Source organism: Ptychodera flava, chromosome 15 (assembly GCF_041260155.1).
Source record: "Ptychodera flava strain L36383 chromosome 15, AS_Pfla_20210202, whole genome shotgun sequence".
NCBI lineage: Eukaryota > Metazoa > Hemichordata > Enteropneusta > Ptychoderidae > Ptychodera > Ptychodera flava.
In genome coordinates this window covers 40,333,664-40,352,629 of record NC_091942.1, presented here as the reverse complement: position 1 = coordinate 40,352,629, position 18,966 = coordinate 40,333,664, and the positions used below count along the sequence as shown (strand labels likewise).

Sequence of the window (18,966 nt, the reverse complement as noted above, 5' to 3'; positions counted from 1 at the left end):
CACGATGCGAATTTACTGAAAATATCAGACCCAACAAAGTGATGCAGGCATTTGTGTGGCTTATGGAAAATAAATATTCTGTACCAAAATTCGGGTATTCAAATTGATGGTACATTGTTCCAGAAAATCAATGATAATACAGATACTGACATGGCAGCCTTCATTGAGAATACAGACAGCGCATCCAAACCGTAAGTAGAGTCTGATTCTGACACTGATTCTACTGGTAGTGATACACTCAGTGATGTTGATCCTAAAGAGGGTGCTGTTGCTAATATGGATACTTTACTTGATGATACAAATATCTCTAATCAAATGTTCACATTTGCACCTGGTGAAGGACAAAGACCTTTCAGCTTATTTGCCGATAAAGATGCAGAATACTTAGCTTTTCCTACCATATTCTGTGGACAACGTCGACTCATTGATACAGAAAATAACTCTCCTGTATATTACAGTGACATATGTAAATGGGAAGTTCGTAATGTGGACAGACGCGTTGCTAATTGTGTACCAAATATATTTTTTAAACTGAAGAAATTACAGTTGAAACAAATAAATGATAAAGTACACCTTGCACTACGGCGTTGTAAAACTGAGGGTAAAAATTACAAAGTTGCTGACCTATTAAACCCTGATAAAGTAACAGAACTACTCAGACTTGATGACGGTTTTTATATATTCAGAGATTTGCAAAATTCACCACCTTACTTGGAAAAAAGGAAGAAGGATGTCTTTGCTATGATCAGACAACTCGGTTTACCGACATGGTTCTGTTCCCTCTCAAGTGCTGATACTAGATGGATTGACCTTCACCGCATACTAGGCCTTCTTGTTGATGGTAAACACTATACTGATGATGATCTGAAAGCAATGGATTGGGCTACAAAGACAAGGTTACTGCAATCAGACCCTGTCACTTGTGCTCGGTTCTTTGACCACAGAATAAATGTATTCATAAACACTATACTCAAAAGTCCACATGAACCAATAGGCAAACTCACTGATTACTTCTACAGAGTTGAATTCCAACAAAGAGGTTCTCCACACATTCATATGTTGATGTGGATTGAGAATGCACCAAACTATCAGCAAAACACACCTGCAGAAGTGATCACTTTCATTGACAAATATGTGTCGTGTTCTTCCAATGTACCAGCTGAAATAAGTGAACTACTTAACCTGCAAACTCATAAACACTCAAAATCATGCAGAGCAAAAGGTAAACCCATATGTCGTTTTGGCTATCCAATGCCTCCAATGTCAGAGACAATGATTCTCACACCATTAGATAATGATGATACAGTTGACAAAAAGAAATACAAAGAAATGTATGACAGCATCAAAGAAAAACTAGATGATATGAAAGAAGGAAAATCTGTAACATTTGCCAACTTTTTGTCAAGTGAATTACATATTAGTTATGAAGAATACATTCTAGCTATTCGCAGTTCTCTACAAAGAGTCACAATATTCCTGAAACGAGACCCTTGTGACTTGCGTGTCAATGCGTACATGAAACCATTATTACCAGCATGGGGTGCCAATCATGATCTTCAGTTTGTGTTAGATCCATATGCATGTGCCATGTACATCGTATCATACATAAGTAAGTCACAAAGAGGTATGAGTGCATTACTTGACCAAGCATGCAAAGAAGCCAGACGAGGTAATATGGAACTCAAGGCACAAGTCAGACACATTGGCAATAAATTCTTTAACAATGTTGAAATCAGTGCACAGGAGGCTGCTTACATTATACTACAAATGCCACTAACTAAAGCCACAAGACAGGTTGTATTCATTAATACATCACCTCCACATGAAAGAACAATTCTACTGAAAAGTAAAGCTGCCCTTGAAAACACACCTGCTGATTTAATTTTTTGTGCCTTTTAAACTATTTATTTACACCCTACTTGATTTGAAACTTTTCATTTTATTTTCATTTTAAGTGATTGATAACTTACTGATCACCGTTTGGTGAAGAGATACAAAGTTTAATTTCTGTCATTGTCAACTATATTTTTCATTAAATACTATATTCTCAAATTTTCTCTATTTCTTTATGTGTGTACAATGCATGTATATATGTCTGTCCATGTCAAAAACTTGACCAACTTCCTCACACTTCACCTCACCAACCATCCAGCTACTGACTAATTGGGTCATCCATTTATTTTTGCAAAATCTTTAGTCCCAACCTAACCCGTACAACACACCACCTATCATACACAAGACCACAATCCCTTATGGTGGACCTAGATGAGGATATGTGCATAGTCTGTCTGCTGCTTTTGGACCAGATTTTCCCATCATCATTACCATAAAGTCAAATAATAATCATTTCCAATTTTAGACATAATTTTTTGGCATTCCACCAATGAACTACAAGCTACATAAATTCTGGGTGGAACTCCAACTCTCAATGTACATTACCCTATAACCTAACACAGACATCCCAGTAAAACCACTCTGCTGCAGCTCACTTTTAAGTAGTAGTTCACCAAGCGTCCTATAGTATAGTGTAGTTGTTACAGATTTTCTGACTCAGATCCGCTGCATGGTGTAGAACTCATGAGGCACCCGCACACAACAAACACACAAAAACCAAGCATTGCTCACAAATTTCTCCCTCCCTTGACACTCTTGTCACCATCCACATGGGAGCGTCAGTGTCATTGACGCTATTTTTTGGTTACTTTTCTCATTTTAAGTAAAATTTCTTCTTCTCTGAAACCGCTAGCCCAATTGCTCTCAAATTTGGATTGGATGTTTGCAAGGGTGTTACCCTTCTAATTGTTGAAATTACGACAAAATTGGAAATATTACTGTTTTGGGGCAATTTTTGTCATTTTTGGTCAAAAAATCTTAAAAGATATTTTCTTTTTAAAGCCCCTGGACAGACAGCTTTTATATTTAGTGTACAGATGTCCAGAGATGACAATAGTTAGATATGTGGAAATTGTCCTGAAATATGCAAATTTGTATTTTTAAGACAATTTTGTCATTTTTGGTCAAGAAAACTTGTTCTCAAAATTACTTGTCTGATAGCTTTGTAATTTGGTACAAAAGTCCCGAGGGATGTTATGAGATAAATTTTCTGCTCAAAGTGTTGGGAAACCCCCAAATTTGTATATTTTAGGCAATTTTCTTTTGTGACCTTAAATGACCTACACCAACCCAGGATATGTTGTGAGAGAGTTTTGAAGGCTGTGAACATAATTTTGTCATATTTAATATCAATTTGTAGTAAAATTTGATCCAGAAAACAAAGCTGAGGTAAATTTCTTCATTGCTAACCAATTTTTGCAACTTTTGCATGTAAGACACACAAGAACTGATGAGAAATTTGGATCCAGGATAATTCCAGATGTCGTAATCCCCCCACAGTGGAAGGCATTTCACTATCTGTAACTGATTTAAGTGCTGTTTACATTCAAATGATAGCACTCATAGCATTAATCAAAACATCCCTAAGGTTGTAAATACGTTTCCTGCCATGCCAGCTGGTCTTATGTAAGGGGTGGAACATTTGATATTCAGGAGGGGGTAGGGGATAGAAGATTGATGAGGTAGCGTTACTTTTTTTTTCCCAGATCCCTTGTACATTTTTCCCACTCTTTATTTTTTCCCCACTGTCCCACCCTTTCTTTTTGTCAAGCTTCTCTGGCTAATTTTTAGTTGACATTTGCTTATGTATGTAGGATCTGCTTGTCCCATTGCTATAGAATTTGATATGCATGTTCCTAAAGATGACCTTTGGAGACCTTATTTGCTTTTGTCATTCTTGTTTTTCTGGTTTAAATATTTCTTGAATTTACCAATTCAAACCGAATGTGAGCACACTGTCCTTGACGGTATTTTTCAAAGTTAGTACAAGATCATTTACCAATGTCATAGATATGCACGTCAATTTGTTTTGTGATACGATCCAATATGGCTGCCAAGCGGCCATTTTGTTACGATTTTTTCATGTACAGAGCCATAACTCAGACATGTTTCAACAGATTTTATTCAAAGTTGGTACAAGGACATTGACCAATGTCATAGATATGCACGTCAATTTCTTTTGTGATACGATCCTATATGGCCGCCAGACCATTTTGTAAAGATTTTTTCATGTACAGAGCCATAACTCAGGCATATCTCAACCGATTTTATTCAAAGTTGGTACAAGGACATTGACCAATGTCATAGATATGCACGTCAATTTGTTTTGTGATACGATCCAATATGGCCGCCAGACGGCCATTTTGTAACGATTTTTTCATGTACAGAGCCATAACTCAGGCATATCTCAACCGATTTTATTCAAACTTGGTACAAGGACATTGACATATGTCATACATATGCACGTCAATTTGTTTTGTGATACGATCCAATATGGCCGCCAGGCGGCCATTTTATTACGATTTTTTCATGTACAGAGCCATAACTCAGACATGTTTCAACCGATTTTATTCAAAGTTGGTACAAGGACATTGACCAATGTCATAGATATGCACGTCAATTTGTTTTGTGATACGATCCAATATGGCCGCCAGACGGCCATTTTGTAACGATTTTTTCATGTACAGAGCCATAACTCAGGCATATCTCAACCGATTTTATTCAAACTTGGTACAAGGACATTGACCTATGTCATATATATGCACGTCGATTTGTTTTGTGATATGATCCAATATGGCCGCTGTGTGGCCATTTTTTTTACGATTTTCCATGTCCTGAACCATAACTCAGACATCCACAAGCAAATTTATTCAAAGTTGGTACAAGGACATTGACTTATAGTATACATATGTACGATGATTTGTTTCTCGATATGGTCTGATATGGCCACATGGTGGCAATTTTGTTATGGTTTTTTTCATGTCGAGAGCCATAACTCTGGCAAGTCTCAACTGATTTTATTCAAAGTTTGTACCTGGACATTGACTTATGTCATACATATTCGTGTTGATTTTTTAAACAGTAAGATCAAATATCACTGCGTGGCGGCGATTTTGTTACGATTTTCTCATGTACTGAGCCATAACTCAGACATATTTCCACCAGTATCATTCAAAGTTGGTACAAGGACATTGACCTATTTCATACATGCTCGTCAATTTGATTCACGTCATGTAGCAGTATTATGTCAACTATTGAAGTTTCATAATTAGGCTGATATGTCAAGAAATACTGCATCAAATTTCATGAAACTTTGTACAGATGTTAAGCTCATATTGCTTTAACAGTGAAAAAGACATTTATCAGTGCCATTTTAATTAATTTGTAATTGCATATGTAATGAACTTTCCTAATTAGAGTGATATATCCACAAATACATCGTCAAATTTGACGATCAGATGTTGCTCTCATAGTGTTGTAAATACTGCATTAAACTTTATGAAATATGGTACCAGTGATAATCTATTAGTGTTAGGATAGTATGAAAAAATGTTTTGCAACATCCTGTCAACTAATTCCGAGTTGACTCATTTAATGACCTTTAGGATAGTGGCCTAAATTGGTTTTATGTTTTCATCACCATGGAATTCATTCTTGGCCATTGAGTGCCCTCTTTATCACAGTATTTTTATCACAGACCTAATAAAGAGGACTCTATCCTCTCTGAGGACTTGTAATCAAAGTACCCATTAACAAGTGGGGACTGTGTCATCAACGATGACTTATAATTAATTTGTAATATTGCAACATTCAGCTGTAAGGCACCTAACACTTTTGAAAAATTTAAAAAATGAAGATCCAATTATCCATAATTAATTCCAATTGACAAGTGCTGAAGCTCGTGCATGAGATGAATTTGAAATATTACATGATTTGTTTCTGGCAAATAAGGATGTATGTTAGTTTATGGAATGATTGCAGTTGTACAGAAAATAATGATGGCAGGAGGCAATGACGTTAAGAATGAAGATAGTGCTTAACCCTTTGAGTGCTGCAATTTTTGCCACCAAATTTTAGTGCAATATTTTACTAATTTTATGAATTTTTCTGTAATTTTCTGATAATTTTGGACCAAATGGACATCACATTTCATCAGCTACAGTTTTTTATCAAAATTTTGGCAAAAATCTGAAAAAAATTGACTGGGGTATATTTTTTATTAGTGACAAAAATTGACTTTAGGGCTCAAAGGGTTAAGTGTTGTGGTATATCCATGGTTGGATATGATCTAACAGCAGTATAGTTGCAGAGATAATCTGTATGACTTTACATTTCTCTACAGGGGATATTCACGTGGGGCAAGAGGAGTGAACAGATCTAGAGGTCGAGGGCGAGGTAGGGGTGGACGAGGGGGTGGACAACAACGTAAACCTGTAGTTACAGCTGAAGAACTTGATGCACAGCTAGATGCATATAATGCAAAGGTAAAGTGAATTCCATTTCACAGAAGGTTTATTCAGTAAAAATCATGTTAACTGCATCTGTGTTTTCAGGGGCTTTAAAATATTCAAATCTTTCCTAAAATGCAAAATGTAGGACATGTTATGCCTTGTTTGGTTGAAGCAACTTGATGTGGTGATGACATATGAACTTTACCGGTTAAGGTTTAGTTAATGAAAGTCTTTTGAGGCCGTGTGACAGAGCTTACCAGATATTCCCAAATAAGAACTGAATCTTAGAACTCATTGACTGGAAAAAGGTAGTACATAAATCTAAGTTTAATTGCATTAATCCAAAAGAGCTCTGCAAGTCCTTAAGATGGTGTTGCACTTAACCAACACACTTTGTTCGCTGCAAAATTATTGTCAATGATGACATGAAAACCCCTCATAATATATTTTTCAAAAAGCAGAGAATCTTAAGTTTAGTATGGCAGAAACAGTTTACTTGAAGAAAGAAAAACTCTTTTGGTACAATGATAACAAGTAGATCAAAAACTTGATACTATTTTATGAAATTTAACATCTCATTTGAAACTAGAGTTTGTGTAGAAAAAAAGTATTTTGTGTTGCATTACTTGTTCTCATTTTTAAATGGCGGGGGTTTGAAAGACTTGCATTCAAAAAGTGATTAAGGTAGCTAAATACCAAATCGTTCATTTTTCTGTCAAATTTTCAAAATTCTCTGAGAATACGCCTTGAAGTAAGACCAAGAATTGAGATATGTCGCCAGTTCAAGATAGGGAATGGTTTCCGTGAAATTCACGATTTTTAAAAATCAAAACAAATGCACGTGGCTTTCCCGTTTAAATTAGGGAGCTCTTGTAAACATTGTGGACACGTTTGCATCGTTATTTGCATAATCCCCCTTGAGTGACACAACGGTGCGTGGCACTAGCTAATTTACATAATGACGTGCTGTGACTTCTCCAAACACAAGGATTACTTCCGTCTGTAAACAATAAATCGTAATTAAATGTTTGTCGAAGCCTAGTCCAATAAACAAGTATTCGTAAAGTTCCAGACATAGTCTACACCAGACAGCAAGTCATTTTTAGCGACGAAGTTACGTAACTGAGGAAGCTTATAGAGTTGGGAGAGGCAAAAGTGATGTCACTTCCGTCAACAGCTTCCGTAAAACTATTTTGTCACACCACGTGATCACACTGTCAACAGCTTCCGTAAAACTATTTTGTCACACCACGTGATCACACTGTGCTACTTATATTTATTGCCACCACGAAATTACCTCGAGAAGGAAACGCGAGAGTGTTGTGTACATGAAATAATAATAAAATGAAAGTTAGAGCGTACGTGTGTGTGTATTGGCCTACATGGAAATGCGATAGACAATAATGCATTCACGTTAGAACGTCTATGCTCGATCAATTTTGAAGTGTTTTTGTCGTCAGTGTAGTGGACCTGTGAAAACTATCGATCTTGCGTTTGTGGTGAGGAAGTCCTCTCGGGGATACAGATACCGTGCACTGTGCAGGTTGAACCCGGGGGTCGAAGCAAATGCAATAGACAATGCTCGATCAATTTTGAAGCTTTTTGAACTGTCAGTGTAAAAAACTACTGATCTTGCGTTTGTGGTGAGAATACCTTCTCGGTGATATAGTGCACCGTGGAGGTAGAACCCGGAAGTCGATGCCCCACCGGCCTGCCGACTGCGTACCGTTACGCTGTTTGCAAGAAAACGCGATAGACTAGACGTTAGAACGACGTCCATGCCATATCAATTTTGAAGTTTTTTGTCCCGTCAGTGTAAATAACGACATTGCTGGAAATGTCAAACTATTGATCTTGCGTTTTTTAAGGACCGTGGTTTGTGGTTAGAATACCGTCTCGAGGATATAGATACCGTGCACTGCACCGTGCAGGTCGAAGCCCCACCAGCCGGCAAACTGCTGTGTAGGTTATGCTGGTACAATCGTAAAATCGTGGATAAATTGTTTCCAAATTTAGCATGATATTGTTGAACGATGTCAAAGTTTGGTGGATATCTTGAGGTGGGCGTGTAATGCTTTTTGCCTTCGTGTACAGAAAGGGCAGTGATATACGCGGGTGTTGATCGACGCTCATAAGCTGATGTCATTGTGAAATCGGGCCGGTTTGACTTTTAAATAGGGGTCGTGTTTTTCTGGTGGTCGGAAATGCGAGGCTGAAGTTGTGTTATCGCAGAAAGAAACCAAAGATAGCATAATATTATTATAATATGATGAATTTAATCATTGAGTATGCCTTGTTATAATAATAGAGGTATGGACAATTTGTTTTTTTGTCCTGTCAGTGTAAATTACGTGATTGGTGGACGGACATGTGAAAACTATTGATCTTGCGTTTGTTTGTGGTCTTTGTCTGACAAGGCGTTCCGATCTCCTTTATACTGTGCAGGGGAGAATGAATTACGTTCCTCATGGGTTTACAATATGTCAAAAATACGAATTTTTGAGTGGATTTACAATTTTTTAATGCCAGTTAGTAAAATTACGAGCGAAAATTTCAGCTTCCCATTTCATCGGCGCGATCGTGCAAGAAACCTCAGTCTGTATGCTGAAAACGCTCAGTGTGTAAGTGTGTGGGAATTTTCGTAGTGTATTTTCTCGCTTAATTTGGCAAATTATCAGCAAATACCTCAATAATTCAAGGTAACCCTTTCTTCTCAGTCGTTTCCTTGAGTTTCAAAGTCATACGAACGAAAATGAATGAAAAATTGCGATGCAAAAATCGTACATCGGCGAGAGTGGCTAGTGGCCGCCGTGTTTTCACCTGGCTATTTTTAGCCCACGGGACCTGTGTACAGCGTACACGTTTCTTCGCATTAGAGTGTAATGAAGTGTAAAGAGACTGAGGGTATTCATACAGAAATAGCCCATGATTCGAGCGTGGTTTTCGTGTTTTTCGTTTGAATTTTGGCCAAATAGTCGCTTTTTAGCGGGTTTTGAATTTTTTTAAAGCATCTAAAAACATTAAAATGACTTTAAATTAACAAACGAAATAAAAAAATAAGAAATGTAATTATTTATCTACAAAAAATATTTTTGACAAGCTGAATCAATGTTTTGGACCAGTGTGAGCTATTTTCGCGGGGATTCCCCGGACCTATCATTCGTAGCGCTCAAAAACGCAGTCAGTTTCTGTGAAACGGGATGAAATTATCTTTCAGGCGAGGCGTTTCAACTTCAACTTACTGTTGAGAAAAGTTACTTATTTATCAGTTGTTGCTTTACCATTTCGTGACACATTTTTTTTTATTCAATCACTTGTTGACCTGAAAAACAACGATATTTAGCACTCTTTTCAACAGATATTTAGTAAGTAGCCGCGGTACGGCTGTCAAAGTACTACACTCAGTGTGACAGTTTTCGGATGACCTCAGTTTTCGGACAAACTTACAGTAAATGAGCCATGTAAGACCCCCTAACCTCAGCCACGATAGAAAATTCCATTGTTTCGTAACATCAAATTTGATTGGTCAGGAGTGGATTTCTGTAAGTATTTTGGCGAATAGAAAATGCCCAAACAAAACTACTATTCCTCAGTAAGTTTTATCAAGCATGCAAGTACATAAGGATCGGCTGGCCATTTTCTGTTGGAATTTTCCAAACGTAGACGGACTACAGCTGTGTATACCAAGTAAGACGAGAGTGGAAACAAAGCAGATAGCTTAGAAAACAAGATAACAGACACAAAGAAGCCCTAAGAGGATACAGAAACGGAACTGAACATTGAAGGTCAGTACACAAAGTTGTACCTATATGCATACTGTACATGTCAGCAGCAACTTTGAAAATCAAGCGGCTCAAATAGGTCACTCATCAAAGGTATCTGGGACATATAGTGAGCTGTGTTATGAGACTGTGTCATGTGAACACCATGGTTGAACTAACACGACTACCGAGAGGTATTTCATGCGATGCAAGTGACACTATATAGTATTGAAAGTGCATTGTAATTCAAAGTATGATAGGAACATGAAATCATTTCTGACAAAGTCAATCAAAATTTTGTTTATAATTTGTACCATAATTTGGCGATGTCAGTGAATTCATATGAAACTTCTGCAGTCATCCATATTTAGTAATAGTAAATACAGTATTTTTTGGCTTGGCATATTACTACTTATCACTGTTTATGACCACTGTAAATGTTCACTTATTACTTCTGAATGTTCGTGAGAGTGTGGGACAAGACTGGCACTTTCTACAACGAATAACTTGAATGAGTTTTCTAATTCATCTGTACAAGCTTTGCATTTGTATTTCTATGTCTCATATTTTCAAGACTGTTGACTTGAATTGATAAAGTTTATTTTGACATGTGATGTCTACTTTTCATGTTATATTGTTTGCTAAAATCAGATTTAATTTCTCTTTCAGATAACTCTAATGTGGCATTAGCATGACAGAGAATGACATGTCATGATGTATGAATGGTGCAAAAGGGGAGACATGATTATATAGGTTGCACCTCTATCGCAAAAGACAACAGTTGGTGTTGAAACATGCTCAAATGAAGGAGAATGGCAACTGCTGTCTTGCTTTAGCTAGAGACAGTGCACATTTGTAGATTTGTCTGAAACTTGTGAAAGCTCTGTCTGAACCTGAGATTTGATCGAAGGATGACAATAAAGGTGTTATTAAATGAAGTATTTGTGTTTGTACCATCATTCAGTGTAGCCCATAATAGATGTTGCTTTTTGCTTGTACAGTGTCTCACTTTGCAAATTCCCAGTTTACTTACACATTTAGATATTTACTTAAGCTTTTGAGACTGACTTTGTAAATTTACTAAGTATTTTCGGAAGCCAGAGGGGAAACAGGCATACCAGTGTGATGGGCGACCAGAAAGTCCATGGAAATCAAGCAGGTTCTTACATGAATATCGCTGTTTGGTGTGTTGATTTGTGACACACTATGCTAACATGTTTCAACATCCAAAGAAACATTTGGAACTTTATAGTCAATACAACATATTAATCAATATTTTAATTTTGTATCGGGATATCACAAAACAATGTTGTGATCATCGCGGTCCAGCTGTTATGAGTAAGCATGTGTACTTGGCTGGACCGATCAAGTTTCTGCAAAAAATCAATTCACTGTCATTGACAAGCTAAAGTGACGTCTTTAATAAATGTGTCCATTCAATATCCAAAGAAAATCAAGGCTATGCAATGACACGAAGAAAGTATATTTTAGTTTTAAACTACAGTTCTCTGATGCAGTGCTGTCGTCCAATCATCCATCATCACGGCATGCAATACACAGTCCACATTGTCCAGTCATGCATGCATGTTTTACTGTTATAATTCAATCATGTCAGAATTTTGTAGCAAGGAACATACCAAATCTTGCAGATAAATCAATTTGGATGATCCATGTTGATCTATGCAAATTCCAAGTTTGGTGGACATGTGAAAATTATGTTTTTTTGCCTTCATGTGCGAGATGGCACGTTTACCAAGCTAGACGCTCACTGCTAAAAAACAATAAGTTTTATTAGTTTCACATTTCAACCCTTTCTTTGCATCTTTCTCAGCAACATTCCCAAAACCTCTCTCCTTGCATTCCTGCCGCCAAATGCACGAGGAGCACAGTGTCATCATTGACACTACTTTTCTCAGTGTGGTAAAGACATCGTGTCAACGACGATTTCTCAGCAGTGCGACATTTTATCACTCTTTGCTTAGGGTTGGTCGGAGCCTGCACACGCCGCTTTACGGTGGTTGACGTCTTTTTCGCAATGTTAGATAAACAATTACAGCGTTCATTCTAGGATTTAAAAACAATGGGCCACTGTGGGCCCCAACTCCTGTCCCAAGGGGGCCTTTTTAGAAAGTCGGGGGCCATCATCATCACACATGTAAAAACCTTGAATTTTCTGCAGAAAATACTATAGTCTATCAAGTCAAGAAAAGGGGAATACTGGAGATCGGGCACCCCGCAACCAACCAAGCCTACTGTAAAGTTGTCCCCTATACGTAACAACAGCAAACCGTTTGGTTTGATTCAATTGTTTACGTGACTTATGTGATTAATTATTGGTATGTCGGACTTGAACAACTGTACAAATTGCTAAGGACTGTGATTTTGACTGTGGAAACGATGATGATCAAAGCTTAGCGCACCGGTAGGATTTCTCCGAGTGTGGCCCTTGATTTGCACGCATCGACAATTACTCATACACTGATACAGCATGAGAGTGTAACCCGTACGACCTAAATAAAGTGATCGGTACATCAACTTTTAAACATAACTCGTATGTATTAGCAAATTTACGATCATTGGTTCTGGCCAAAGGGTTTTACACAGCGGTGTTCTATGCAAAGACCTGACTACTCTGGAAAACGAGATGTGTCCGACCTACATATAAAATGTGTTGCTCTTCAAAACGATCATGGATGTTTTCCTTGCAGTGTTCAACGATTCGTTTGTATTGACGGTAGACGTTGCAAACGCTTCAATTTAAGTGACTGCCCGATCATCCTTGGTTCATCAACTATACCGGCGTTAAAAATCCGAGTGTCGAGTAGCTTTCCACCATTACACAGCGGCCAGTGCCGTTGTTTTATATTCATCGGCCATGCCACATGCAGCGTTGCCCCTACACCAGTCCTTTCTACCGAGCTTCCTATGTACCACCATATATGCTGTAGTGGGTAATTGCAAAGGTCGATGGGTAACTGAATCGTTTTACATGTCACACTATGACTGAGGTAATGACCTTCGGGGAGCTACGCGAATGTATGAACTATGTGAACTCTGCGTGATCGACCCATTCATAGAATGTTGCGCCCTTAGTGGCGCATCAAACGTAGAAATGAGGGCCATTCAAGATTTTATTGCGCAATGGCGCGTCCTACAATTAACTCTGCAACTAGTGCGATAGTACACTATCAAGTCTACGGTTCTGCAATGTCTGGGGAATGTAAACAAGCTTATCTACATATGAATTTAGGACACGCCCGCTATCAGTAATGACTGCTGACGTAATTGTTTTTCCCCACTGAAGCCATTCGCTGTGGCGATGTGTCGACACGCAAGGCTCCAAAAATTGGTAGTTTTCCGCGATTTATTTTATTTTCCTGGGACTTTTTCTCTGAACAACTGTCATTCCCGGCCGACATCATCACTAGGTAACAAAGTATGCCCGTGTTGAGGCTCGTGCACGTTTAATTATCAAATGATGTAGCGTAGAAGTATCAAAACATGTTTCGGAAATCCTGCAGTGTGTTCGTATAAGGCGGGAAAAACCGGTTTTTGGAAGGTTCAGCAAAACGCTTGTCACGTGACTCTTATGCAAATAATGACCGTGTACTGTGCTTGGTCGGATAGCTCTATATCAGGGTTTTCAGAAAATGTATACTTAATTGGGGTTTGGGACGTGTTCAATTGAGAAAAAATAAAAATCTGAAAGTGTCTAAAAGGTATTTAGCTACCTTAAAATCATGATAAGCGAAATTGAAATGAATCTTATTCCAAATGTGACAATTTTATTGCCAAACAAATTGTTTTGTTATATAGTATTGAAAGAACAATGAAGTGAAAATTTCACAAAATTTGACCCGGCCATAGTGGAGCTAATTTTTTTGAACCGTTGAAAACGGGAAACAGAAGCCAGGAAATCAGGTGATGTGCGTAAATTTGCCCTTCGTTCTCATAAAAAAAAATGATTGCTTGTCATGCTAAAAGTTAACCCTACTGATATTTAATTTTGGCTACGAAAATTGAATTAATTTTTCCAAAAAAGTAATTTTGAGCAAAGAATGCTGTGTTATGTGCAACAGCACCTTAAAAGCAATAAAGGTTACATGTTTGATTGCAAGAAAGGTTTAACATGTAGATAATGAAAAAAGCCATCTTTCAGGCTTGATACACAATTGGAAATGTTGAAAATGATAAAAAATTGTCAAAAAGTTGATGATGGAGAGGCTTCAGGTACACAATGTTGTGTAATTCCAGTGCTACCAGTCCTGCATGTAGGTTTCACACCATTTGATGGCAATGCCCTTCACATTGGTTTCACATCATGTATAGTAATGTGATCGGAAAGCCAGTCAGTTGGATGGGTATGATAAGTATAAATTGATCAACTCAATTCAATCAGTCAACTGTGAATAAAACTGATGTTGGAAAAAGCTTCAGCAGTTTATATTTCATGTCACATGAATTTTATAAGTAGATGTAACCCTTACTTCTGGCTAAATCAAGGGTTAAAAGCAGTGCCCCCAGTGGCAAAAATCTAAAATCTATTATCTATTCTTCTTTAGCTCACAATTGGTATACCAATGTGAGGTTATTGTATAAGCTGAAGTTGGTAGTGTCTTTATGTATGTGTATACGTATGTATGTTTGTATTATGTAATCATCCAATTTATTGTGTGACATTAACCAATGTACAGGATGTGGTACCCATCACATCCTATCATTTGAAGCATTTAAAATAAAGTGCTCCACTTCCTCACTTTAGTCTCAAACTCACTGTCCTCTGATCATGGGTCTGCTATCCTTGCTATAACTGGATTTCAAACTCACTACTGTCTGGTTGTTAGGCTGTCACATTACCTACTTTGCCACAATGCTTCCTCATTTGTCTGCAAAATTGCTTGACATTGTCCCTCAGATTTTTGACAGCTACTAATTTTTAATTGTCATTTGTCAAGAGATAATAATACCTTTAAGATGATTTAGTAATATTGTGTAAGTGTATGCATTTAATAAATACAGTTACCGTTTGTTTTCTTTTTCAGATGGACACAGAGTAAGAAAGCATCATAAAGAGCTATTGACTGTTTTATTTGTAACATACCTGATCACTACTTTATTATTACATTATTATTATTGTTCTGAATCACCAGAAAATACAAACTTTCTTTTTGTGACAACCAAATTTTACTTTAGAGTGCAACTTGTCTGTGTAATCAGCTACTTTGGAATTAATTTCTAAGTACTCTTCTCATTTTATTGTTGTTTTGAGAGTCTCTATCGCACACTTTGTGTTTTTAAAAGCGGCATGTGTACATTCAGCTTGAAATGTCATATTTATAGTTGTATTCTGAACATTTTCTGGAATTGTGATGACCAGTTTCCAAGCTCTTAGATCCTGTAGGTGATCTTTAGTGTGGGGTTACTTTTGTATTAACATGTAGTTTGGAACTTGCATTGCAATGTTGAAATCCAACCAATAATTTGCTGACATTGTTGAAAGTTTTCAGAGTCTGTCCTAACATTCTCAAGGGAACAACATGGCACTTAGACTTAATTTCTCATTTGTATGGTCACCAGTGTTCTGCTAGCTAGACATTTCAAAGTAACAGTATTTTGAACCAGCTTCATTCAACACCATTTTGAAGTACATCATCATACATATAAGATGGTGACTGTTATTGAAGAGATAAGCTTTCATGTTTGAGTTTTGCATGTATAGCCTTCTGAAAGCTATATTTGTCATCCAGCATTGAATTTGGAAGTCTTGATTGTATACTCCTCCAGTCTTCACTTCATTGAGATTCCTATATCACTGGAACTAGTGAAGATCTTGCAAGTAACATTTTTTATGAAAAACTAATTGTATGAAGAAAATTTTCATCTTGATTAACCTTATAGCCAGTTTGAATAATATTGAATATCTATTATGTGCATAAGACACTTTTAGAATGTTACAAACAGTGTTCCAAAGGATCTCTATAGAATTATTTTTTTCAATCCAAAATAAACACCCATATTGAAATCAGCAATAGGTTGTGAGCAGACAACATGAATCAAATCAGACATTGTTGTAAGGAGTTTGAATCACACCATCTTATTGATTTTTGCCCTTGGTTAGCAAAACATTGGTGGTATGAACCAAAACCATATGGGAGTGAAAATTAATTTTCTCAACATTTTAAGCCATGGGGGTCATTTTCACTTTCCTAATATTAGAACAGTGGATAAGAAAATTCATTAATAAACTTCATTTTCAATTTTGAATAGCACAGCAGAGACCAGCAAACAGGCTTCCAATCAATAAGGTGTTCTTCCAAGAGTCAATCAGTCATCAAAGTATACAGTAAGACTTCTAAATTCAATTGTGTATGGCAAAAACATTGTGCTAAGTTTTATTAACTTACCTTAAAGTTAGCGTCTACATTTCTTTTGTCATTGAAAGTTACATGTAGAATAATCCCTAATCTGACAAGTGTCATTAACCTATCTCAAAATGCAATATTTTCCAGTTTTCTAATATTAACATTGTGTATATGATAAATGGTTTCAACGATCACTGCCAAAAGGAAATTGGTTGCAAGCCGTTGTGCTTATGGTTTGAAGATGAGGTTGCTATGACATCTAGACCTTTGAAAAAGTGAAGTTTTCAAAGTTTTCCATTGTTTGTCGTCATCAAAAGTCATAAGTCCACATATCTCATCCAAACATTACCGATTCTCAGAAATGTTTTTTATTTTACTGATCTGTCTCATTTTTCCTCATATTTGAGCTGCTACACTGTCAGTTATGTCTTTTTGATCAACCATTCCTAGACTAATTAATCTTTTATACACTGTCAATTGAAGTTAGTCCAATTACTATCCCTGTCATCCACACTGGAAGAAAATGGCAGAAACTGGGTTTTTGGAGAGCAGTTAGACACTCTTTGACTTCATATTGGCCATGCTGTCTTTGTTATAATTTCATTTTCTCAGGATGATGAGATTGCCTAATACCTTTTCTTCTCAAGAAAGAATGCAGAACATGCAAAGAGTGTTTTTCCCTGAACCTATGGACAATCGTAATTAGGTCAGAGTGACATGTAATACTTTTATGGTTCCAAGTGTGATTGATGTCTTTGGTAAACAAACAGATACTCTGCTAAAATGACTCACAAGCCTGTATTTGGCCTTGCCATAAATACTGAATCCCATTCCAAAAGGTTATTCACATTTGTTTGTCGTGTGGACCAGACCAAATTTAGCTGTTCATGTTTGTTAAACGTTACACAGATATTTCTCATACTAACCGCTCTTGATGTTTTTTAAGCAAAATTTTCTCAAATTGACATCTTATCTGCTATCATATCAAAACACCCTTTCAGATATGGCTTTTTGGTAACTTACCAGAGCTACCCCTCAATATATATGGAGTTTAGACCTGAAAGGGTTAAATTCAAGTACATTCTATTGAAGCTAAACCTTTCAATGCCCATCATTTTCTATTTATTCACATGGTGTTTTGCATCTTACACTTTGTCCTCCAGTGTGTAGATAACACCCTACTGTTTCCATTTCACAATAGTGTTCACAATACAATCAATATACCCACAATACATCACTTTTATTCTTCAGTTTCCTGTTTCCATAGCTACAGCCTGTAACCTCTTTCCTGTCATAGAGTTCCCTCTCAGATGTGTTTACCAATTTAATATGAATAAGGTTTTACTTAGCTGGCAGATGTAGTTCCAAACGTCCATCACATAGCCTTATGCGTTGTTATTCTGTCTATGGATACTCTTATCAAACAAAGACTACATTTTCCGTTACAATAGTCACTAGATGACACATTTTTCAGGAGATATTTGCCTTTTAGATGTTTTGTATTTCTTTCATCATTTGACAGTTAAGGTTATCCTGAGGCAGAAGACACTGTTCCAAACGTCCATTCTGTAGCATAATGAGTTGTTACTCTATGTATGGTACTCCCATCAAAGACTGTATTTTCTGTTACCGTAGCCTCTAGATGATGTATTTTACAGGAGATATTGCCTTTCAGATGTTTTGTATTTCATTCTTAAAGAGTCATAAGTAACATATTAAAATGAAATTGTTTTTTTTCTTAAACATCACAGTTTTCATGTCTGAACTTATTTAAAGGGATACAGTCGTTGGAACTGCACTCAAAGGTCATATGGGATCCATATGACAAATATAAACACTGTATCCAAGGTACAATGGTGATTGATGAAAGTTAAAACATGTCTGTTACAATCTACACAGTATAATATTAAATGTTGCAGCTATGGTGATTAGGTGCATCTAGATATCATGCACAAAATACATTGTTTTTAAACCAGAAACTGGCACAGGAGCAGTTCTGATAAATGTTTCTCTTTAAGTTGCTTGTGGGATGTTGGACATTGGCATGTATGCCAGTCTTCCATGGCACCTGGGTAGTTTAAACCTTTCACTGCCATGGTTTAGCACAAACCCATTTATATCAACTGTGATCATGCTTCATTTTACAGGGAATTCAATTGGGATAGAAAAGTTTATATTTTTAGGTACAAAAGAGTGCAAAAACTGACTCTACTAAATTTTGAATTTAAAATACCCCGGAAGTGATACTCTAAGACCTTTAAACTTTCTTTGCTGCAAGGCTGTGCAGGCCATAATGTTCCTTATCACACTGCTAATGCTGTGCAGTCCATAATGTTCCTCATCACACTGCTAATGCTGTGCAATCCATGTACCTCATCACACTGCTAATGCTGTGCAATCCATGTACCTCATCACACTGCTAATGCTGTGCAATCCATGTACCTCATCACACTGCTAATGCTGTGCAATCCATGTACCTCATCACACTGCTAATGCTGT

The 18,966-nt window shown here is 36.9% G+C and overlaps 1 protein-coding gene across 2 annotated transcripts in view; it reads left to right on the top strand.

The window, feature by feature from the left end:
• Positions 1-18,210, top strand: part of LOC139152182 (THO complex subunit 4-like) — a 50,159-nt gene extending 31,949 nt beyond the window's left edge. The window contains exons 5-6 of one of the 2 annotated variants that reach the window (XM_070725303.1): positions 6,236-6,377; positions 15,148-18,210. In XM_070725303.1, coding sequence (XP_070581404.1) covers positions 6,236-6,377; positions 15,148-15,162 — 157 coding nt within the window. In that variant the 3' untranslated portion in view covers positions 15,163-18,210. The remainder of the gene's footprint in view (positions 1-6,235; positions 6,378-15,147) is intronic. The other variant, XM_070725304.1, reaches the window with a different exon arrangement.
• Positions 18,211-18,966: the final 756 nt, after the last annotated feature.